The sequence below is a fragment of the Pipistrellus hanaki genome, assembly GCF_964339955.1.
Source record: "Pipistrellus hanaki genome assembly, chromosome: 16".
NCBI lineage: Eukaryota > Metazoa > Chordata > Mammalia > Chiroptera > Vespertilionidae > Pipistrellus > Pipistrellus hanaki.
In genome coordinates, this window is record NC_140518.1 from 40,745,486 (window position 1) to 40,769,329 (window position 23,844).

The window sequence follows — 23,844 nt, forward strand, 5'->3', positions numbered from 1 at the left end:
TGCCATATAACTTCCTTTTGCTTTGTTTTTTTGTTTTGTATTATCAATTTTAATATCAAGAATATTCTACCCTAATAAAATGAATTGGAAAGTGTTTCTTCTTTTACTGTACTTTGTTGAAGTTTGACATTATTTCTTCCTTAAATGTTGGATAGAATTTGCCATTTGGTCTAGTTTTCTTTTAGGAAAAATTATAATTATGAACTCAATTTATTTAATATTATGGGACTGTTCTGAGTACTTCTTGTGTCACTTTTGATAACCTGTATTTTTTAACGAATTTGTCCATTTTTGCCTACATTTTCAAATTTATTGACAAAAAATTTGTTCATACTACCCACTTATGAGTTTTGCAATATATATTAGATATTTAGTAACGTTCTGTTTTTCATCCCTGCTATTGGTTATTTGTGCCTGTTCTTCTTTGCTCTCTTATTATTTTGCCAGGGTTTACCAATTTTATGAGTCATTTCAGAGAATGAATATTTGACTTCCTTTATGTTGCATTTCACTGGTTTCTGTTTTTATGCTTATTTTTTTCTTGTTTCTTTAGGTTTAATTTGATGCTCTTTTTATAACTTCTTGACTTGGGGAATTCCTAAGTTTTTGGAAGCTTAGCTCATTGGCTTTGTACCCTTTCTTTTTTTTTTTTTAAATATACGTGTTTAGGCTATACTTTTCTAAGCATGATTTTTAGCTGCATTCCACAAATTTTAATATATATTACTCCATTATGTTCAAAGAATCTACTAAAGTCCATGTAATTTCTCTTACCCAAATATTATTTGGTAGTGTATTTCCTAATTTCCAAGTATACGATAATTGTCTAATTATTTTTGTTAATGATTTCTAGCTTAATTTCTAGCTGAGGTTAAAGAATATTCTCTTACATTTTTTGGGTTTCGTGGCCCAACATCCAATCTTTTTGTAAATATTAAATGTGTATTTGAGAAGAATGTGAATTCTGCCATTCTTGATGATAGTGTTCTGTGTACATCCATTAGGTGAAGTTTCTTATTGTGTAGCTCAAATTGTCTGTATCCTTATCGAGTTTTGTTTTATTTTCTTGTCCTATTAGTTAGTGCCTGAAAGTCTCCCAAGATGATTGTCAATTTTTCAATGTTTCTCTTTATTTTGTCAATTTTTGTTTTATATATTTTGAGGCTATATTATTAGTTTTACACAAATTTAGAATTCTTACCTGTCTGATATAATGGTTTATTATACTTTCTGATTTAATGAATTTTTAGTCATTAAAAAATGTCTTTCTTTGGCATCTTAAATCCAAATAATATGTGGTGTTGAGATCACCGGATAGCCAAAAGGGATAATGTTGACTCAGTTTTTTATACAATCACACTAGGATAAATTCTAAATAACAGGGAGTCCCAAAACCATGTACACATACTTTTAACAGCTGATAGCTCAATTGATGTTTCTTTTCAGCCAGAGTAAACTTTGAACAAAGGAAATTCATCCTTAAATGCTACGGGAAGTTTGAAAATGCAGTTGAAGTACAGACACTGCTTTTTATAATTACTCAAACACCTCATGGCCCCCCAAAAAGATATGTACACACTTAACAGCTGATAATTTTCACTCCTTTTTAGGTTTAACTGATTTGAAATACTGGGTGAAACCAGACTGAGCTTTGAACAAAGTTTATCCATTAGACTTTTTTATTGTGATACATAAGAATAAAGTTTATGGTACAAAACTGGCAACAGTTGAATTGAGGGCACACAAATACATAGCAAAATGATTCTTGATGAAGCTATTCCTTTGCTTCACATTATCAGCAATGCCTGGACCAGGATGGTCATCAGTTTGAAAACAAGCATTGACCAAAATCAATTATTCGTTTCTATAGAATTTTAAATTTAGAAAACGAACTGTATATTAATAAACAGTGACTTTATAATCATTCAAAGTGTGTATACACTTTGAGATACCTTGTAGATCAAAGATTTAAATGTAAAAATAAAACTATACATGTATTAGAAGAAAACTTGCTATACTTTAGAAAAAAGAGAGATTTCCTATGACTCCAAATCCAAAAGCAATAAGGGAAACCATTGCTATATTTGGTTACACTTAAAGCATTTTCATGGCAAAGTAAAAGGAGGATAAGAGACTGCGAAAGAAAAATTTCTAACATATCACAAAGTGTTGATAGCCATAGTATATAAAGAACTTCTAAAATCAGAATAATAACCTTAGAAACAGATTAAACCTATATTTCTCAGAGATGAGCCAATATTTTATATAAAAAATGCAAATGGATTTTAATCATATGCAAATATGCTCACCTTTGCTCATAATACAAATTACAACTACCCATTTCTCTCTCTAACCTGTTTGGTTCAGTGGATAGAGCGCTGGCCTGTGGACTGAAGGGTCCCAGTTTCGATTCTGGTCAAGGGCACATGCCTGGGTGGTGGGTTCAATCCCCAGTAGGGGGTGTGCAGGAGGCAGGCAGTCAATAATGATTCTCTATCATCGATATTTCTCTCCCTCTCTGAAATCAATAAAAATATATTTAAAAAATAAATCTACCTATTTTTCAATAATGATTAATAAAAATTCAAAATTTTGACAATATACTCTTAGAATTATATTTAACAGCAAAAGATTGCATACTCTGGACCTATCAGCAGATAATGAAAATTTGTATATACTACTGAGTGATTTTTAGCATTTAGTGATGGAAAAATCAGAGAGGACACTGTATATTCTCTAAGACAAGCAGCAATACAAATAAGTGCATATATTTTCTCTACTAAGAAACAATGAAAGGATAAGCCATAAAATGGAAAGAATGTTCTACATGTAGATAAGAAGGTATAGGGTTGGGGGACTGAAAAGCTAGAGTTCTTTGAATATACTTAGTTTTGTAAATTTGACTCTGGGGTTCTTTGAATATACTTTATATTATGAAACAAAATATATTATTAATATTAATAAAGTTTTCCCTAGAAATGAAAGAAACATTAACTGTATTCCCTTGTTAGGGTTAGTACATAGAGTAACTATCTCAAGCAATTTGAATATACATCCCTTAGAGAGCTGTTTCAAAACAAAACAAAAATACTTCAAAGAAATATTTAGTAATCATATTGTTATTCTGAGGTTGTGTTTGTATCGTGGGATAAGTCAAATGAGTTATGTTGATATTGGGATGAGATTTTTTTTTTTTTTTCAACAGTCTATATCAGTGTTTCCCAAACTTCTCTCATGATGAGAATCACCTGGTGGAGTTGTTAAAACACAGATTCCTGAATCCCAACTAAGAAGTGCTAAACTAGAATTTTTGGGAACATATAGGTAAAATTGCATACCTAACTTAGTGCTCTGTATATAACATCTGTCTTAGAGCACTAGTTAAGTATACAATTTTACCTATATGTTCCCAAAAATTCTAGTTTAGCACTTCTTAGTTGGGATTCAGGAATCTGTGGTTTAACAACTCCACCAGGTGATTCTCATCATGAGAGAAGTTTGGGAAACACTTGTCTATATGGTCTCCATTTTCAGCCCTCAGGTGTCAAGGTTCTCTCTTGCCATTGATTATTCAGGAAGTTTTTTCTGTATTTTAGTTAAGATGAGATTTTTTTGACATGATTAAAAGGAATTGTAAGATTGCTGATAAGGTTAAATGAAAATATGTGTTTTTAAATTTGGACTGCTGGGATTAGTAGGAACACATAAGATATTTTTAAGTATATATGTAAAACTAGAGGCCCAGTGCATGAAATTCGAGCAGGGGGGTGTCCCTCTGCCCCACCTGCACCCTCTTGCAATCCAGGACCCCTTGGGTAGGGTCCCTAGGCCTGGCCAGAGATCAGGACCTATTGGGGCTTTCCTCCCCCCAGCTGCCGGCACTGGACCTGCCTTGCAGCTGGACTTGCCCCTGCCACTGCCACTGCTTGCCATCTGTGCAGCTCTGTACCCCCTACCCCAGCCATCAGTCTCCCTCTGCAGGCGACAGGTGTGGGGTGCAATCGCTTGGCTGGCGTGTGTCTCCCTCTGTGGGGCAATTGGTGGCCAACCCTGCACACCCGCCACAGCATCACTGGCCAGTGGCCTGGGCTTCCCTCTGGGGACACCAGGCCAGATGGCCTAGGCCTTCCACTGCAGGGCAAATGATTGCAGGGCCCCCAGATTACAGTGCAGAGGAAGTCCCCACCCACCTGCCACAGTGTCACCAGCCAGGTAGCCTGGGCCTCCCTCTTTGGGGGGCAATTGGTAGCAGAGTCCCCTATTGATTGCCCTGCAGAGGGTTGCCCGGGCCTCATTCTGTGGGGCAATGGTGGGGCCCCCCTGAGCAATTGCACTGCACCTGCCTTGGCTGGCCTCTGGCGCCAGTGCATGTCATAGTACGGTTGTCTGGACGGTCGTTCTGCTGTTTGGTCGTTTGGTTGATTTACATATTATGCTTTGATTATTATAGATTATCTTTTTATATATATAATATATATACATTACACATACATGAGAATTCCTTAGCTCTGTCCACTAAAAAAAAATAATCAACCGATCCAGTAGCAACAAGCACTGCTTATGCCTGGATTGTGACCTCTAAATACCATTACCTACTGAAAATAACCAGGGCTTTCTTGGGAAAATGGTTGATTCCAGGTCTGGGGCTTAAAATGTACAACATTATCTTGGAACATTTTGTCATACCAAAAAGCAATCAAAGATTACTGTGATTATGTCAAAAAGAACTCAAGATCCAAACCTGAATAAGAGCCACTGGTTAAAGATAAACAGGTACAGAATCAATAAAAATAACTTCCATGGCCTGGAAAAACAAACTATGTTGAAACCCATGACTTTAAAATGACACAAATAACAGAACATAAACAAAACGCACTGATCACTTTTGGAAGATGCCCAGGCATGAAAGACTCATTATTTGATAACTGGTAAATTAAGAACTCCTTTTTTCCCTTTTCCTCTTATGATCTACATCTCAAAGACTTGGTAAGTGGAAGTTTCTCTTTATAGAAGTTTTCCAACTAATAATCAAGGAATGGTATAATTAGAATAGCATCATTTTGCAACTTGAATTAATGGGCTTAGGCAGTAATCATAAAGACTATTAATGCAAAGAAACAGCTAGGCATTATGTATATTATGATGGAAGTACATAATACCAGCCATGAAGTAGTTTTGCTTAGAAGTAGCAGTAATAATACCAGAATATGACCAGGCCTCTAGATCTAATCACCAATTTATTGGGAATATAGAGCACAGATGAATAGGCATTTACAGCACAGTTGGGAAACTATAAACATTGAATGGAAAACTCAGTTTTGAAGAATTATTTTTTTATTTTTTGTGTGTGATGATGGTAGAGTGGTTATTTTTTAAGTGCTTTTAAGGATACTGAAATATTTACAGATAAAACAATATGTCTCAGATTTATTTCAAAATAAGTGTGGAGAGGACAGTGATATAGATGAAACAAGACTCAGCATATATTGAAAATTGTTTAAGGTAGGTGATAGATACATCTAATTCACTATGTTTATTAGTCTCTCTGCTTTTATATATGTTTGAATATTTAAAAAAATGTTTAGAGAAATCAAGATGGTGGCATAAGGTATGCACCTGTACATACTGCCTCTCACAACCACACCAAAACTACAACTAAAAGACAAAACGATTATCACCCAGAACACGGGAAAGCTGGCTGAGTAAAAGTTCTACAACTAGAAGGAAAGAAAAAAGTGCATTGAAACCAGCTAGGACATGCAGAGACACGGAAAAGCAGAGTTATGGAAGCATAAGAATCAGGCTGGAGATACAAGCTCCCTACTGCTCTGAACTCCAGTTTCAGGCAAGACTCTGGGAACCCAAACTCCTACGGGGAGAAGCTGGACTGTCTGGCATCAGGTGGGAAAGAGAGGGTGGCTTTCTTGCAGAGCTGCTCACAGGAATCATTGTTTACTGTACTGGGCATGGGATGTAGAGATGCAGATGGGGCTGACTGGCAGTCATGGCTGTTTGCCATGCCCTAGTGATTCCGAGACCCTGTCCAATTTACAAACACACTGGAGCTGTGCGCAGTGGCTTTTGCATATGAATGGCCTGCCCTTTTGCAGCTTAGCCTAACAAACTGCAGCTGGGTCAAACAGCTCCAAAACTTCCAAACCCCAAACAAAGGAGAAATCTGCAGATCTCCCTGTAGGTCCTGCTGGGTGGCCTCAGGCAGAAGCTGACTTGCCCCTCCTGGGATCTCCAGGAGCCAATGTACCTAGTGATCAGTGTGAGACGACACCAGATTTCAGCTCCTCAGATCCATAAGTGACACACTCAGGCAGACTCAGTGAGCACTAAAGCAAGTCCTGTCCCATAAGGGTTTCTCCAGCTCAGCAGTTCTACCATTATAGACACAGCTGATCCTCACAACCAATTGGCCTGGAGGTCAGTGCCTCCCAGGGTATCAATAGCAATCAAGGCTTAACTACAACCAGACTGTGCACCCATCCCACAAAGGGGTTCACCAAGAGTGTCCACCACAGGTGATTGGGGAGACTAAGTCATGGGCCCTATAGGTCACCTACCACACAAAGCCACTCCATTAACACAGGGAAGCAGCCAAAATGCAGAAACAAACATGTCACAAATGAAAGAAATGGAGGAAAGCAAACTACTGGATATAGAGTTCAAAACCACAGTTATAAGGTTATTCAAGAATCTTCTAGAAACCTCCGAGGAACTTAATGAGACCTTCAAGGATCTTAATGAGAATGCCAAAAATAAATAAATAAATAAATAAATAAATAAATAAATAAACAAACAAATAAATAAAAATGGAAAAGAACTGGTTAGAAATTAAGCATACACTGTCTGAAATAAAGAATAATATATAGAAATTCAGCAGTAGACTAGAGGACCCTAAGAATCAAACGAAAGATTTGAAATATCAGGAAGCAGAAAACACCCAACCAGAAAGACAAAAAGAAAAAAAAATATCGCCGAGACCGGTTTGGCTCAATGGATAGAGCGTCGGCTTGGGGACTGAAGGGTCCCAGGTTCGATTTCGGTCAGGGGCATGTACCTTGGTTGTGGGCATATCCCTAGTAGGGGGTGTGCAAGAGGCAGCTGATCAATGACTCTCTCTCATCGATGTTTCTAACTCTCTATCTCTCTTCCTTCCTCTCTGTACAAAATCAATAAAAATATATTTAAAAAAAAAAAAGAAAAGAAAAAAATATTAAGATAGTTTAAGGAACCTCTGGAACAACTTCTGGCGTACCAACATTTGAATTATGAGGGTGCCAGAAGAAGAGAGAGGAAAATATTGAAAACCTATTAGAAGAAATAATGATAGTAAACTTTCCCTATCATTGAAAGAAATAGATTTACAAGTCCAGGAAGCATAGAGAACCCCAAACAAGAGGAATCCAAAGAGGACCACACCAAGACACATAATTAAAATGCCAAGGGCAAAAGACAAAGAATATTGAAAGCAGCAAGAGAAAAACAGTTAGTTACCTACAAGGGAGTACCCATACGTCTGTCAGCTGATTTCTCAACAGAAACTTTGCAGGCCAGAAGGGAGTGACAAGAAATATTCAAAGTGATGAACAGCATGAACCTACAACCAAGATTACCCAGCAAAGCTATCATTTAGAACTGAAGGTCAGATAAAGAGCTTCACAGATAAGAAAAAGCTAACAAAGTTCATCACCACCAAACCAGGATTATATAAAATGCTGAAGGGTATTCTTTAAGAAGAGGAAGAAGAAAAAGTTAAAGATAAAAATTATGAACAACAAAGTGACAACAAATACATACCTATCAACAAGTGAATCTAAAAATCAAGTGAATAAAAAATCTGATGAACAGAATAAACTGGTGAATATAATAGAATCAGGGGAACAGAATTGGACTGGAATGATAATTCTCTGGGGGAAGGAGATGTGAGGGGTGCGGGAAGAGACAGGACAAAAATCTTATACCTATGGATGAGGACAGTGGTGGGGGTTAAGAGGATGGAGTGGCGGGGGATTGGGTGGATGGGAGCTATGAGGGGAAAAAGAGGAACATCTGTAACCTGAACAATAAAGATTTATTTTAAAAAAATGTTTAATCACCAACAGTCCTTTTTCTGTAATTCTGCTCTTAAAGTCTACTTTTCAAAATTGATGTACTAACTTTCATTTGATTGGTATTTAGATCATGCATTTTTTCCATCTTTTGACTTTCAGTCTTTCTGTATCTATATATTTAAGGGGTGAATTTTATAAGCAGTGTTTAGTGGATTTTTTAATCTTTTTATCCACGTTGAAAATCTTGAACTCTGAATTGGAATATTTAGAACATTTACATTTAATGTGATTTCTTATATACTTGGGTTTCTCTAAACATCTGTTTCCTATTTTCTCTATCTGTTCTATCTTTTCCCCTTCTCTTTTCCTGCCTTTTATAATCATTCTTTTATGGTTACCCTAAGGATTACCACATGAATTCTTGACTTATCAAAGTCTAATATAAATTGGTATTACTTCCTAGATAATTTAAGGATTCTAGAATACTGTACCTTCATTTATCCCCTTCTAACATATACTATGCTTGTCCTGCATTTTTATTCTTTATATGTTTAAGCCCACAAAATATCATTACTGTTTTATAAAGTTAATATTCATTTATATGTACTCACACATTTTAAAAATTTGCTCTTCATTCTTTCCTAAATCTCCAAGCTTCCTTCTGAGATCATTTTCCCTTCTTTCTGAAGAACACCCTTTATGCTAGCAACTCCATATGATTACACTGGGCCATGTAGGAAACTGGTATTCATGATTAATGATCATGAAACTTTGAATCAACTATTAGCTTTCCTTAGGGGAGGAGATTTTTATTTCAAAAGATTACTGTTTTTATTTGTGTTTCAATATTCTCACTAACCTACTTGAACTGATCAACCTTGAACACATCTGATTTGAAAACTTACTTTGATGAATTGTGGCATAGACTCATCCATGCTATGATAAGCACCAGGCCAAACAGCTCCCTATAAAAGAGCATACATTTCATCTTTGTGACATGGCTGCAAGTGAGATGCATATCACCCCATTATCTTCATGACACGTAATTTCTGGTTGTTGAGTGGCTTCCCCCAAGATATATAGCATCTATATAATACTTTTCAAGTCTGGTATGATTTAAAAATTACTTTTTTCTTCGTTTAAATTCCTATGTAAAAATAAATTCCATTTTATAAAGCAGATATGAACTCCATGGCTGTACCCCAACTTAGAAGTGAACAATAACAAAACCAATAAAACAGAACCACAGCTAAATCACTTCATGTCACTGGGTGGAATACTACAACCAAGAAAATTTCAACTTGATCAGGTATTCTTTTTAGATAACCTCAGAGTACGTGGTGTTAGGTAGAGCACAAATGGTTTGAGCCCATGTTGCAGAGATCAGGCCATATCTTTGTGAAGATAAATGATTTGTAGTGAGCCAGACTAATGCTAGAAATATGTGTTAAAAGCACTTATTTTTTTTCCCCAGAGAGGAGAAAATAATTGTATTTGGCCATAGTACCACTGGAAACCCCACTTTGAGTTCACCCACCAAGCTGGTGGAGGTGATTCAACTCATTTGGTTTAAATTCCCACTGAATGACCCAACCTGATCCAGTTTTCCAAGGACTAGGATTTATCACATAGCAGTACCTCACCAGTGATACCAAAAGGTCTCTAAAATCTTCGTATTGCAGATGTTAACACTGGGATAAAAAGTAAAGGAATCTGGCTGTTTGGCCAGGAGGGAGGCAGCAAAGGGAGAGTTGATAAGAATGAATGTCCGTGGCAAAGGGAGATGCCATGAGATATACCAGGGCCAAGCTGAACCAGGTTGACCTCTCAGGTGGCTGATCACACTTATAGGTAAGAGTTTGGCTTCACCCAGAACTGAGTCAGTGCTGATGGAGTTTTCACCTGATTAGACTGGACTATTATCTTTGCTCATTGTAAGGGGCCAAGGTCCGCTGCTCATTGTGGGGCCCAAGACTGAAGTCAGTGTAATGTAATATGCAATGCTGCCTGGGAAGTGATCACAGCGTGGGCTAGATGGTGCTGGGTTTGAGTACATTTTTTCTTCAGTTTCCTCAACTTGTAATGGAGATTACACCTTCCCTGCTTTTCCTAGTGTAGTTTGAGATAGGCACAGATAAGGAGTTAAGAAGGATCAGGTTTTCTCCTTCCCACTTCTCCCAGAGAGCAAAGGCCAGTGCTCACCTGCCTTCTTCCTCGTGGAAGACGTACCACTGTGAATGAAGCATGAGGTAGTGTGCCAAGCTGGCAGCCCACACCAAACAAAAGAACGCGAGGACTGCTGCGACACTCTTCCAAATGAGGTTATCTGAAAACCAATCACGGAATCACATTCCAGAGAAAACCAGTCTGTGTGTGCTTTGCTGTGGTCTGCTTTCAGACAAAGCACTCAGGATAGGCTGGGTTTGGTTTGGTTTGGTTTTGAGGGACAGCATGGAAGTTAAAGCCGTAATTATAAACTTAGGTGGACATTTACTATTTTTGCTGTCCAGCACTCCTTTTTCTGTGATGACTACCTTTCTTTTCCTTGAAAATCCACCCTAGCCGCATGGACCTAAGCTAGGTCAGTCAATATGTTTCATTCAAGCTCAGAATAAACAGATGACAAATCAGGGCCAACAACTCAATTCTTGAGATTCCTGTGACGACATCAGGGAAGTTGGTTCTCTCGTATGTGGGACTTAGCATAGTGAAGAGGTAAACTTGGCCCTGCCGGCTACTACGTGGGGCCCAAGACTGAAGTCAGTGCAATCGATGGAACTGAGAGTAGAGAAGTTAAAATTTTAAGCCCAGTGCCCAAAGCTAGCACCCTTTGCCTTGCCAGTAAAGTATCCCAGTACATCTACTTTGCTGCTTGGAGCCCCTTCGAGTTTAGCTTTTTTCCTTGCTTGCAATGACTGGAGCCCTAACACACTTTAAAGATACAGACAGAGCTCTAGGGTAGGGGTGTCGAACTCAATCAGAGAAGGGGCCAAAATCTAAAATCCAGCCTAAATCGCGGGCCAAATGGTTTACTGAACAGTCATAAACTGACAATGTCACAAACTGACAGCGGAGTGCAGTGATGACAGCGCGGTGCGGGCCACATTGCAAGGCCTGGCGGGCTGGATTTGGCCCGCGGGCCTTGTGTTTGACACATGTGCTCTAGGGGCTTATACAAGGAGCCCATTCACCTGCGGATGGGAGTTTTCCCCACCCAGGTGAGACTCAGTTTTTATTCTACGAGTAGAACCTGTCTTAAAGAACGTAAACAATAACTTGCAGGGTAATATTCCCCAATAATAAGAAAATGATAGTCAATAATGTATTTTTTCCTAAGGCACTGCTTTATAGTATACAATTGTCCAACTTAAGGTTTGTTGAGAGTTTTTCGGGCCATACAAGGGAAGCAGCTACGTTTTGCCCACAATTAAGGAAGTGCTCTATGGGCAATACAAACCAGCTACTTTGAGTGAATCATTTACGTGTACACCCATCTGGGATAGATATATATGTATGGAGTCCACGAAGCAGGTTACAGAATCAATATATGGTAAACCTCTGTTTTTCATTGTTTCATTCACAAGCATTTTTTTAAGTATCTCCATTCAGACTCTAAGGTTCATACCTGTGACAAGAGGGTCAAGTCCAACAAGAAAGGTCAGCACTGTAGGAATCGCATATATAACCTGTTAGCAGAGAGAGAGAGAGGAAGTCACGTGGGTTAGGTATTGAAGTCAAGAAAGACATCAGGGGCCATCACAGTCCATGATTTACTGTAGGTTTCAGTGGTAACCTGTTTTTATGGCACGCACCATGTCAGGTTGTCATGTTATCACTGACCTCCTAATCTCTCCCAAGCAACATCCATGCCCAAATGGCCCTTCCCCACTTGCATTAAGGAAAATGCTCTTTGACAAGTAAGACAGGAGGGGCCACCATCAGCTAGGTGGCCCCGCTGGGTCTGGCACCAATAGACCATCCAGCCCAAGATTCCATCTCTGCAAGTGAGACCACAGAAAGTTCCCTCACAGTCGATCAGATGTGCCCAGTAAGGCCAGGCTCTTCATCTCAGAAACTGTTGGTTTGGAGTTTGGAAGCCTGGACCTGAAGGGGCCCTATTTTCAAGCCTCAGTCATAGCAAGCAGACCTGCTATTGCATGTGTGCTGCGGGAAGAGGGCAAGTAAGGAGATGGTGGGTTTATAAGAAACGTGGTCTTGCCAAAACCGGTTTGGCTCAGTGGATAGAGCAATCGGCCTGTGGACTGAAAGGTCCCAGGTTCGATTTCGGTCAAGGGCATGTACCTTGGTTGCGGGCACATCCCCAGTAGGGGGTGTGCAAGAGGCAGCTGATCGATGATTCTCTCTCATTGATGTTTCTAACTCTCTATTCCTCTCTCTTCCTCTCTGTAAAAAATCAATAAAATATATTTTTTTAAAAAGAAAAAAAGAAAAAGAAACGTCGTCTTTTCCAGGACAAGTAAGGAGATGGTGAGTGTATAAAAACATGGGTTTTCCCTGAAAAGTAGTTGCTTCACTGCATTAATTGCGATCCTTACGACAGAACGTTTAGTTTATTTAGAAGTTGTCAGAGCTGAATGTTTTAAGTGATTTGCTGACACTAAAAACATGTCTTATCTTTTTTTAAAAAATATATTTTATTGATTTTTTTTAAGAGAGGAAGAGAGAGGAATAGAGAGTTAGAAACATCCTACTGGGGATGTGCCCACAACAAAGGTACATGCCCTTCACCAGAATCGAATCTAGGACCTTTCAGTCCGCAGGCCAACGCTCTATCCACTGAGCCAGACTGGTTTTGGCAAAACATGTCTGTCTCGAACTCTCTTGAGAGAGAGTGTCTAGATGATACCGATTCTGTTAATCTTTCCTATTCCCTCCCTAATGATTCCTGGTGTCTTAGCCAATGTAGGCAGGTCCTCTCACAGGTGGGCAGTCATGCTACTGAGGGCTAGCCCAGTGCTTCATTCTTTAACGTGCATGTGAATTACCTCGGAATCTTATTAAAATGTAGGTCTGATTCTAAGTTCTGGGGTAGGGCCCGAGATTCTGCTTCTCTAATTAGTAGCTCCCCGGGAAGGTGCTGCTGCTGTTCCAGAGACCACACTGAGAGCAGTGAGGGGGTGGTTTTCCCACTTTGAAAAACCACATGGCTTAGCCACCGTGAGGGAGAGAAACTGAACACACACAGGCCGTGCAGTATTTCACTGTGCTTTCTGTAAGAAATATCTGGCAGAGATTTTTAACATGCGCACTCAAATATGTCATGTTTTTGTGACTAACAGAGTAAAGTAAGATCTCATTTCAGTATATTATAAACATTTGAACAAAGTCACCCTTAAAATTAAGTAATGGTTTCCCATGGCCATTGTGCCATGTTAATCCTTATTTAAGTTATTTTCTCTCTCTTGAATGAGATAATTTTTGGAGGGCAGAGAGGCTAAAAATAATTGTTTTTAGTAACAAGCAAAAACACAGTATAAATAATAGCTCAGTAGAACCCATTTTAATAGTCTTTTTTCTGTTGGTGGATTTTTTTTAACTAAGGCATCATACTATTCATTCACAATATTTAGTTTAATTCAGCCCTTGTCACTCCTCATACTGCCTCCCTTGTCCCCTTGCCACTGTAAGAATGGGAAAGCCCGCTTGTTCTCCCAGCCCCTTTTGGCAGCAAGGGGCCGTCACATTCCAGCACTGAAATGGAAAGTCTGGGGGCAAAGCTGATGCTTAAAGTACTTACATGCATGGATGCTGACCAACATGCATGGATGCTGACGAATCAGAATGGATCCCAGCCCATAAGCCATATTTGTGTGTACAACCTAAATAGCCTGCCTGAGGGCTCCTAGGGAAAGATTTCTCCCCGGATAAAAGGGCAGAAAGCACAGGACAAACACTCTTTTGCTCCTGCCTTGTTTCTTCCTACATGGGATGCTCTTGTCTGGGGATGAGATGTTGGGGGTCACAGCAGCCATTCTGTAAACATGAGAGGATATAGCACACATTGAGGAGCAGACAAGAGACAGAAAACCCAGGCCCTTGATGATGCTGTTGACCATGGAGTAGCTGCCTCTGCACTTCTTTTAAGTGAGAAATTCTGTATTTTTATAACCTGATGCTAGTCAGGAATTCTATTATTTTCACTGCATGTATCTTGATACTAGTACGCTTCATGGGTAATATGAAGTAGGGAACATGGAAATGAGGAAGGTGCAGTACAAGGCCCGGGGTCCAGTAGCATAGTATTCATCTGTGCATACATTTATTCTTTCATTTTTTCAAGAGTCAATAAGAGAAGGACTGCTATGAGAAGGTACTATGTTAGGCTGCCTGAGGACATCAAGAAGAAGGCACTGGCCCCTGTCCTCCGGGGTGTTGGTATGTAGAGAGTCAACTCCAAAGCAAAGAAAAATGCATAGTGCTATAATAAAGGCGCAAAGAAGTAGGGCTGGAACCTACAGGAAAGGAAGAGAATTTTTTTTGGATAAGATAGCATACACGTTAAACTTTGAAGCTTGAGTAGACATGCAGGAATTTTAGGCACAAGGTACAGTAACTATTATAACTGGTCTGGGCTTCCAAGACCAAGCTGAAAGGTGGGTTGAGGCCAAATTGTGATGGGCCTTGAATGCCAAGTTGGAGTTTCAACTTCGACATCTTGAGAAATGACAAAAGTTTTCTAAGTAGGAAAACTTAGGAAGTGTTCTCAGTAGAAGAGATTAGAGGCAGCTAGAAGAATTAGGAAGTTATGACGAGGGTTCGTGTGGGAGGTAATGGAGACTAAACTGGGAATGAGGGAGGACATCTGTGGGGACATGGTGTTTATTATTCATATTATGGCATCTAAGCATGAAGTGAGTTAAGATGTACAGGTTCTGTACAGATAAGCAATTAGACTTACACTGGATTTTCTGTTGTTGCTGGATTGCTTTGTTTGTTTGTTTTACTTGTCTTTGTGTGTGTGTGTGTTTTTGAGGGGATGTCAAATACAGTAGTAAGACCAGAGAAATGTTTGAGATGACAGGTTTTGAGCAAGGATGACTCAGAGAATGATTCTGCTAACAGAAATTGTTGAGTCATAAAGAGGAGTGGGCTTCAGTGGGAAGATGCTGGGTAGTCCTCTATTTGAGGACCCAGTGTGACTTACAGGTGAGTATATCTAACAGAAAGCCTTTCGCCGTTTGCTGCATATCTGAGACTTGTCTGCAGAGAAATAATATTTGGAACTCAGGATGCAGGCTAGAATGCTGAAGAAGAGGCAATTTTATTTGATGCAGGGACATGTGAATCTGGACAATATGAGAATATAGTTCTGCACTAAAAAACTGACTTAGAACTTTACATTATAATTCCAAATGCTTTCACTTGTTGCTAATCCGTACATGGTTGACATTATTCCAAAGCCTAAAGTCATCTCATCAGTGATATTGCAGAGTCTTATATATCTGTATTGAAAGAAACTGGGCACAATCTAGATATTTAGAAAGTGTGTGGAATAATTCACCCTTCCTAACCCCTCCCCCCCCAAAAAAAATGGTTTAGAGCAGTGGTTCTCAATCTTCCTAATGCCGTGACCCTTGTGAAATACAGTTCCTCGCGTGGTGGTGACCCCCAACCATAAAATGATTTTCGTTGCTACTTCATCACTGTAATTTTGCTACTGTTATGAATTGTAATGTAAATATCTGATATGGAGGATGTCTTAGCGACCCATGGGTTGAGAACCACTGGTTTAGACTGGTTCAATGTATACTGTAGGTGTGTGGGCTTTAGTTATTTCCTATAAATATAACTCACTAAACTAGCACAAACTTTAAGCCTGCCTTTTCTGTTAGATGGCTGTTGGAATCTCTGGGTAGAACTCACATAGAATGGTTCAGTTGACCTTGAGAGTTCTCCTCTGTGTGTCAAAAAAGTGTCCTCAGTTGGACCATTTTATTCGAAGGAGATACTGCTGGAAGACCCCTAGGTCTCTGGGAAATTCTGAGTTCACACACACTTGGACCAATTTCCCCCAAATATTTTAAGGGAAAGAGTTTACAAAGGATTTGATTTCTACATATGTAAGGGCGCAACGGGGAGGGGGTGGTAGCAAATAGGTAATATTGTGTGTTTGCTGCAATCCACAGCTCTTCCCGATGGGGAACAGCAGTTCAGACTCACCACCCAGAGTTCTGCGTCTGGATCATTCACCTGGAATTCAAAACATCAGACTCACTGTCAGGTTCCAAGCTCAGGTCTGCTCTTTGATTAGTCTGTCATTTGTTACCTGGCAAACGCTGCAACAGGCACCCATTGAGCACTCATTTATATATTCTGGTTTGAATTTCTGGTTTAAACAGGAGGAAGACCCAGCCTGGCATATCACAATGGGGGAAGGGCCTTCGGGCTGAGCACAGCGGTGATTGCACATCCATTCAGGCTTTGAACCGCACAGAAGAGCCACCTAGAAGGAGTATTGTTCCAGGCCGGCCCTCCCGCCTCAAGGAACCAGGAGAGCTATGAGGAGGGGCCTGAAGGCCTCATCGTGCCCTTTAGAGCTTTGTTTCCAGGTCCTGAATTCGGTTCAATCTCATCTAGGGGTCGGATATTAAGAAAAGCGCCGGGCTGCTTCTGCTAGCCCCAGCATTTAAACAAGAGACGGGTGGGCTGCGGTCGTAGGAACAAACATACCCCTTAGGTAGGGGAGGCCTAAGCCTTAGGGGGCTACGGAAACATAACACCCAATTCCCGTTGTTCTACACTGCAGGCCGGCCCGGCCAGGCGCCTGGAGCCCGGCGCCCTCTCCCACCGCCCTCCGCCCTCCGCCCTCCGCCCGCCTCCGAGGCCGGGAGGCTGACCTGTACCAAGGCCGCCAGCGCGAAGAAGGCGGCCATCAGCATATTGCAGGCCCTCCACAGGGCTAGCACCCACCGGCCTTCGAGCGCCATGGCTGAGCTGGAGCGATCAGGGGGTCCAGAGCGATGGGCGGGGCCGGAGCGATGGGCGGAGCGGGGCCATGGGCGGGGCTGCGGGTGCTGGAGGCGGGGCCGCGGGCGCCATGGGCGGGGTCTCGGGCGCCATGGGCGGGGCCATCAGAGACATGCCCTGCCTGGCCAGGTCCAGGGACCAGCAGGTGCAGCAGGTCGGTGCGTAGCCCATCCTCCTGACCTGGTCTGGGAAGGTATGTAATTCAAATTGCTCAGATTCAGCCCTAGAACCTGCATGAGACTGAGGGTTGTCAGATAAAATGCAGCATGCGTACTTTCATTTGAATTCCAGATTAGCTAGGGATAATTTCGTAGCATAAACGTGTCCCACATCATTGCTGAGTCTGGTAGTTGAACTAGCTGGACGATTAAAGAGAAGCTTGCTTTTTGGTAAGCGTGGTGAGCTGGTAGAATGCCAGAACTCATGGACAGGAAGCAGAACTCAGAGATAGAGCGGGCTGATGACATCATTTGAGGCCCTGGATCCAGCCCACCTGAAGCTGGGAACTGCCTCTCCACCTTTCAGTTTTGTGAGCCAACAAAGTCTCTTCTTTATATGTAAGCCTGTGCGAGCTGGGGTTTTGTCACTCGTGACACACAGTGATGCCTTGATAAGGTGACCAGATCATCCCGCTTTTGGCGGGACAGTCCCGATTCCTAATAATTTGTCCCGCGTCCCGCGGCGTTTTAAAACCGTTAAAACTGTTTTAAAACTGTTTTTAAAACGCCGCGGGACGCGGGACAAATTGTTAGGAATCGGGACTGTCCCGCCAAAAGCGGGATGATCTGGTCACCTTATTATGTATAATCATGATGCAGCCGTTAAGCCAATGCTTGAGATCCCATACCCCCACCCCCACCCCTGCTGGAGGCGTGTCCAGATTTTGCAGACAGGGAAGAGAAGTCTTTGAAACATAATGATTAAGTTTAAATGAATCCAGTATCCCAGGGAGCGCTGCGTGAGGAGACATTGCATTATGCACGTTCACCGCAGGGGTACGGTGCTCCAGAGATGACAGGGTGGGTGTGGGCGCTGGAGGTGTGGCCCAGGCTCGCAGCAGAGAGGGGAGCCCTGGACCTGGCTCCCCAGGGCCGCCTGTGAGTGGAGAAGGAAGAGAGTGGGAAGGGGCGGGGAAGGTGTTTGGTTTCAGCCAGAGGGCGGTAAAGAGACTGGGCTCTCTGCTCCGTTTTGGGACCTCTCAGCGATTTTAGAGACCGGGGAGCAGGGGGGGTGTCACACCCGTGTCCTTGACCTTTGAAGCCCGATTAGTTGAAGCCGAATTTGGAGGTAGGAGAAGTTGCGTGACTCTGACTGTTTTCTCTCTCATCCTGACGCTGTGACCAGGCTGCTAGGATGGTCCTTGTCCAGGAGATGGCAGGCTCCTGCTGCATGGGCGGCTCTGGATGGAGGGGGAGGGAACGGTGGCCGCCGTGGCTCCTTCCGGGAGGTTGTGACGTCGGCTCTCTGGGTGGGGACGCGATGGGTGCCAGCCCGAGGTGAAGCGGTGCAAACAGAACTTGGTACCAGGAGACATTTGGGGGAAGCGGGGAGTCCCAGGGAAAGGTCTGAGCTTTGTTGCGGTCCTGGCAGAGCTTCAAACCGGCGCCCAAAATCACAGAAAGCCAGACTGGAGCAATCACATCTAAGGAGGGAGCGCTCCAAGAGGAAACAACAGCGGCAACGGCTATCAGTTACGGAGTGTTTACAGCGGCCCGCGCTGCACTTTCATCTGGCCTCTGAAAGTCGCACCATGCCTGCGTTTCCAAATCCAACTCACACTCTGGCTCCTGTCCCGCAAGACCTGCCTCACCCACGCCACGTCTCCCCCGCTCTGTGCATGGCGCCATCCATCACACACTCAGTTACTCCTGGATCAGCTGCTAGGGCTGCCCTAGCAAATTAGCACAAACCTGGAGACTTAAAACAATAGAAATTCATTCCCTCACAGCTCTGGAGACCTGGAGTCCAAGTCCAAGGTCTTCTCAGGGATGCACTCGTGCAGCAGGCTCTGGGGAGAGTCCTTTCTTGCCTCTTGCGGCTTTTGGTGGCTCCTTGTGGCCACACCACTCCGGTCTGGCTGGCCCTTCACGTGGCCTTCTCTGGGTCTGTGTCTTCTCCCCTCCGTCTCTGACAAGGAGCCTCGTGGTTGGCTTTCGGGGCCACCCGGAGGAGCCAGGATGATCTCAGCTGGAAGAGAACCTCAACTTAATTCTATCTGCAAACACCCTCTTTCTTAATGGGGTCAGGTTCACAGCTTTCAGAGATAAGGATCTGAGATGTCTTTTCAGGGGCCACCATTCAACTCGGCATTCTGGGAGGAAACCCCGAGTTGTCCTTCCGCCTCCTCCAGTCTCATATTGAAACTCTGACTGCCAAAGTGACTGTCTCAGGGGGGAGGGGGGAGAGGGGATAATTAAAGTTAAATGAGGTCATGGGGAGGGGCCCTAATGTGATAGGACTGCTGCTTTTCTAACAAGTGGAAGGGGCGCCAGCTACCTCTCTTCATGCACAGGGGGAACATGTGAGGACACGACAAAGGAAGTTGCCAGGGAGGGAGCTCTCAGCAGAAACCATTGTTTTGGACTTTCCGTCTCCAGAACTTTGAGAAAATCCAGTTTTGCTGTGTCAGCCTCCTAGCTGGTGACATTGGTTATGGCAGCTCCAACAAACGAATGCACGCTCGGAGCTTCTTTCCAGCCCAGCCTCCATACGGCAGCGGTGAGACGCAAACCTCTGCTTAAAGCAGCTCTCGCCTTCCCTTCTTCAGATCGATCCAGGCACTGCCCTGAGCACCAGGGATGTAACAGTGAACAAAACATCCCCTCCCCCCCAACACACACACACACACACACACACACACACACACACACACACGCCCGTCTCCTGTGAAACTTAGGGTCCAGCGTGGCCTAGCTGCCTGGGGCTCTGAGGTTAAAGGCCTACATTTTGAACAAGGTCTGCACAGCCCAGCAGGATCAGCCTCCACTTAGTCCCTGGGCGTTGGCCTGCAGACTCAAGGGTCCCAGGTTCGATTCCGGTCAAGGGCCTGCACCTTGGTTGCGGGCACATTCCCAGTAGGAGATGTGCAAGAGGCAGATGATTGATGTGTCTCTCTCATCAATGTTTTTCTCTCTCCCTCTCTCCTTCCTCTCTGTAAAAATCAATAAAATATATTTTTTAAAAATCATTAGTTGTGCAATTAGTTGTTTGGGTCCTTGAAAGCCCCCGAGGTCTCTGCCTGTTTGTTTCCTGTTTTCTCAGCGCTTAGGGAACATGGCAAGTGCTTGTTAGGGATTGTTTCATGAATGAGCAAAGGCATGAACAAACAACTCGAATCCTCATAAGCAGTTTCTACCCTTTAGATATTATATTTCCAGGGTTCAGGTGTGGAAAGCAAGGCACTGTGTGGCTAGGTCACCGGTCAGAGGTCACCCATTTAGTCACAGTTGGGACTGAAATTGAAGTCCTGAGTTTTCTGATTTCAAAGGTGAGGCTCCTAACAGCCATGACTCAGATCCAGTGCGTGTGAGATATGAGAATTCTTATCAGAAAGGCAGAAGAGAATAACTACAAATTAATTAAAGAGTAATTTTCTTTGCAAAACTAATGACTGCAGTCAACAGGAGAATGGATAAATAATCAGTGATATCAACAATAATAAAAGCAGCCGAAACCGGTGGATAAAGCGTCGGTCTGCGGACTGAAAGGTCTCAGGTTCGATTCAGGTCAAGGGCATGGACATTGGTTGAGGGCACATCCCCGTAGGGGGTGTGCAGAAGGCAGCTGATCGATGTCTCTCTCATCGATGTTTCTAACTCTCTGTCCCTCTCCCTTCCTCTCTGTAAAATATCAATAAAATATATTTTAAATAATAATAATAATAATAATAATAAAAGCATAATATGCTAATTAGACCGGATAAACTTCCGAAAGAAGCTGTGGTTGTGAGGGCCAAGCCCATTGCACGAATTTCATGCATCGGGCCTCTAGTATTCTTATAATGGAACAGGACTAGCAAAAAAAGGGGAAATGAGCTGCCAAGAACAAGTTATTGCATTGATATGTTGCAAAAACATTATGCTGAACCCAAGAAGCCAGACTCAGAAGCGCACATGCTGGGGATCTGAGTTATGAGAAACTCTAGAACAGGCAGGAGCACCTGCCTCTGGGGTCGGAGTGGGACTGTCTGGGAAGGGGCACGAGGTGACTTCTGGGGCGATGACCATGTTCTTTTCTGTCCGAGGTTTCGGTTACCCAGGTGTGTTTGTATTCGTCTGAACTCCGCAAATGTATGCATGAGATTTGTTAATTTCTCTGTTTGCACACTTTATCTTTTTTTTTTTTTAATATATTTTATTGATTTTGTACAGAGAGTAAGGGAGAGAGAGATTGTTAGAAACATCGATGAGAGAGAGTCATCGATCAGCTGCCTCTTGCACACCCCCTACTGGGGATATGCCCGCAACCAAGGTACATGCCCTTGACCGGAATCGAACCCGGGACCTTTCAGTCCCCAAGCCAACGCTCTATCCATTGAGCCAAACCGGTTTCGGCTGCACACTTTATCTTAAGAAAGAAACTCTTAAGCAAATATTGAACTCCAGTTAATGATAAACACACCAAAGTGCTGGAGGTGGCGTGTGCTAGCATCTGCATCTTACTGCAAATTGCTCTCAAAATAAGAGGGATTGCTGAGGGATAGAGGGATGAATCGATGGGTAGGCATGTGATGGAGCAAGTGGAACAAAATATTAAATGCGGATTCAAGATGATGGTGTATAGGTTTTTGCTGCATAAGACTTTCAACTTTGCTCGGCTTGAACTTTTCATAAGAAGATGTTGGAAAAATATGCCCTAACCAGTTTGGCTCAGTGGATAGAGTGTTGGCCTGCGGACTTAAAGGTCCCGGGTTAGATTCTGGTCAAGGGCATGTACCTTGGTTGTGGGCACATCCCCAGTAGGGAGTGTGCAGGAGGCAGCTGATGGATGTTTCTCTCTCATCGATGTTTCTATCTCTCTATCCCTCTCCCTTCCTCTCTGTAAAAAATCAATAAAATATATATTTTTTAAAAAAGATGTTGGAAAAATAAAGTAGTATAAGCTGAAAATGTATTTAAAAATAGCTAATGTGTACTGTAATCAATAAAGCAATCTAAAGATGAAGGAATAAAAAGATCATTTGTTGTTTTGCATGGGTTTCCAGGGGGTGATAGGCAAGGAGGATGCGGCATAGGGGCTGGGAGAGGTGGGACCAGGGGGGGCTCCCTCTTGGCAGGCCCTGCAAGAAGAGGCAGCTGGCGTGGCTCTCTTCAGACTAGAAGAGGCTCCAGAATTGGGGACCAAGCAGAAGGCAGCAGCCACCTCCGCCCCTGAGCATGGAGGGTGGCCGGGTTAGCCCTCGGAACTTGCTCACCCATGGTCTAGTGAGAAACAATGACATTTTTCTTTAGAGCTAGCAGAGAGAAAGCCTCGAAAGTTTTAGGAGACAATGAAAATGAAATGCCAGGCTTATGTTTTGAATTTGATCAAGCTACTTCCTGGGTCTGCATGCTGACCCCTCCCACGTGGCAGGAAATTCAAGGCTGCCTTCCCTCCAGGGGCCACTGAGTGTGGGCCTGTGTGGCCCAGGCGTGAGGACTGGGGGAGGAATGGCTGCACACATCTGCGTTCCAATCCTGTCCCACCATTCACTGGTCACATGGCCTGGGGCACGTCTTGGTCAAATAGACCTCCTTCGTAACTGTCTTATCATCTCCAAGGTGGGTCCTCAGCTTCCCTGTGTATTGACCAGTGGCTCCTTCCATGGCCGATCAGGTCTTGAAATACTCGCTCCCTCAACCATAAGACCCCAATCCCTCACAGCTCACTCCAGCCACCCAGGCCACTCTTTCCTAGCCTCCTTTGCTGGTGCTCTGCTTCCCAGTCACATGACGAACTGCTCCAGGGCTCAGTCTTCAGCCCTCTCTGCTCTCCTTACACCCAATCCCAGGGGGGATTTCATTGTAAGCCCCACTAAGCGAAAGTTCAAATGGCGCCACCAATTCTCCCAGTTGCTCCAGCCAAAATCTTTGGAATCATCCTTGACTTATCTTTCACTTCCCACTTCACTCAGCAACAACCCTGTTGCTCTCACATTAATAGATCCACAATGGGACCACTCCTGCCCACCCTTATGGTTAGCACTAACGTCTCTCATGTGGACTATTGCATTTGTAGCCTAACTGGTATCTTCCACTCTTGTCCTCCCAAACTCTGTGTACCCCACAGTAGCTGGGAATGTTAAAAAAAAAAAAAAAAAAAAAAAAAAAAAAAAAAAAATCAAGACTCTCCAAATCTCAGAACTCTCTAATGATAGCAGAGTCAAGTCCCATGTCTGTACCCTTCCCACAAAGGCCCATGACCTCTCTGATCTCATGTCCCACCTCTCTCCCCTGTGCTCATTCCACACCATCCCTACCGACTTGCCAGCTGCTTCCAACCTCCCCAGTGTGCTCTCACCTCTCCCGAGATAGTTCCTCTGGCCACTTGGTTCTCTTGGGGGTCCCTTGGTCTCTCACTTCCTGTAGGTTTCCCTCAAACTGCTCCTTATTCTAAACACTGTACGGCTCTCAGCCACTGCCCTTGTTCACGTCCTAAACCTTCACCCTGCTTTATGCATCTTCTATGCCAGTGGTTCTCAACCTTTCTAATGCCGAGACCCTTTAATACAGCTCCTCATGTTGTGGTGATCCCCAACCATAATATTCTTTTTGGTGCTACTTGATAACTGTAATTTTGCTACTGTTAATGAATT

General features: G+C 42.9%; 1 protein-coding gene across 2 annotated transcripts in view; it reads right to left on the reverse strand.

Moving 5' to 3' along the window:
- The window catches only part of TMEM220 (transmembrane protein 220), an 18,795-nt gene extending 1,754 nt beyond the window's left edge, over positions 1–17,041 (reverse strand). The window contains exons 1-5 of one of the 2 annotated variants that reach the window (XM_084863960.1): positions 16,922–17,041; positions 16,245–16,274; positions 11,689–11,749; positions 10,266–10,389; positions 8,969–9,028 (exon numbers count right to left, since the gene is read on the reverse strand). In XM_084863960.1, coding sequence (XP_084720086.1) covers positions 8,969–9,028; positions 10,266–10,389; positions 11,689–11,749; positions 16,245–16,274; positions 16,922–17,011 — 365 coding nt within the window. In that variant the 5' untranslated portion in view covers positions 17,012–17,041. The remainder of the gene's footprint in view (positions 1–8,968; positions 9,029–10,265; positions 10,390–11,688; positions 11,750–16,244; positions 16,275–16,921) is intronic. The other variant, XM_084863961.1, reaches the window with a different exon arrangement.
- Between the last annotated feature and the right edge of the window lie 6,803 nt (positions 17,042–23,844).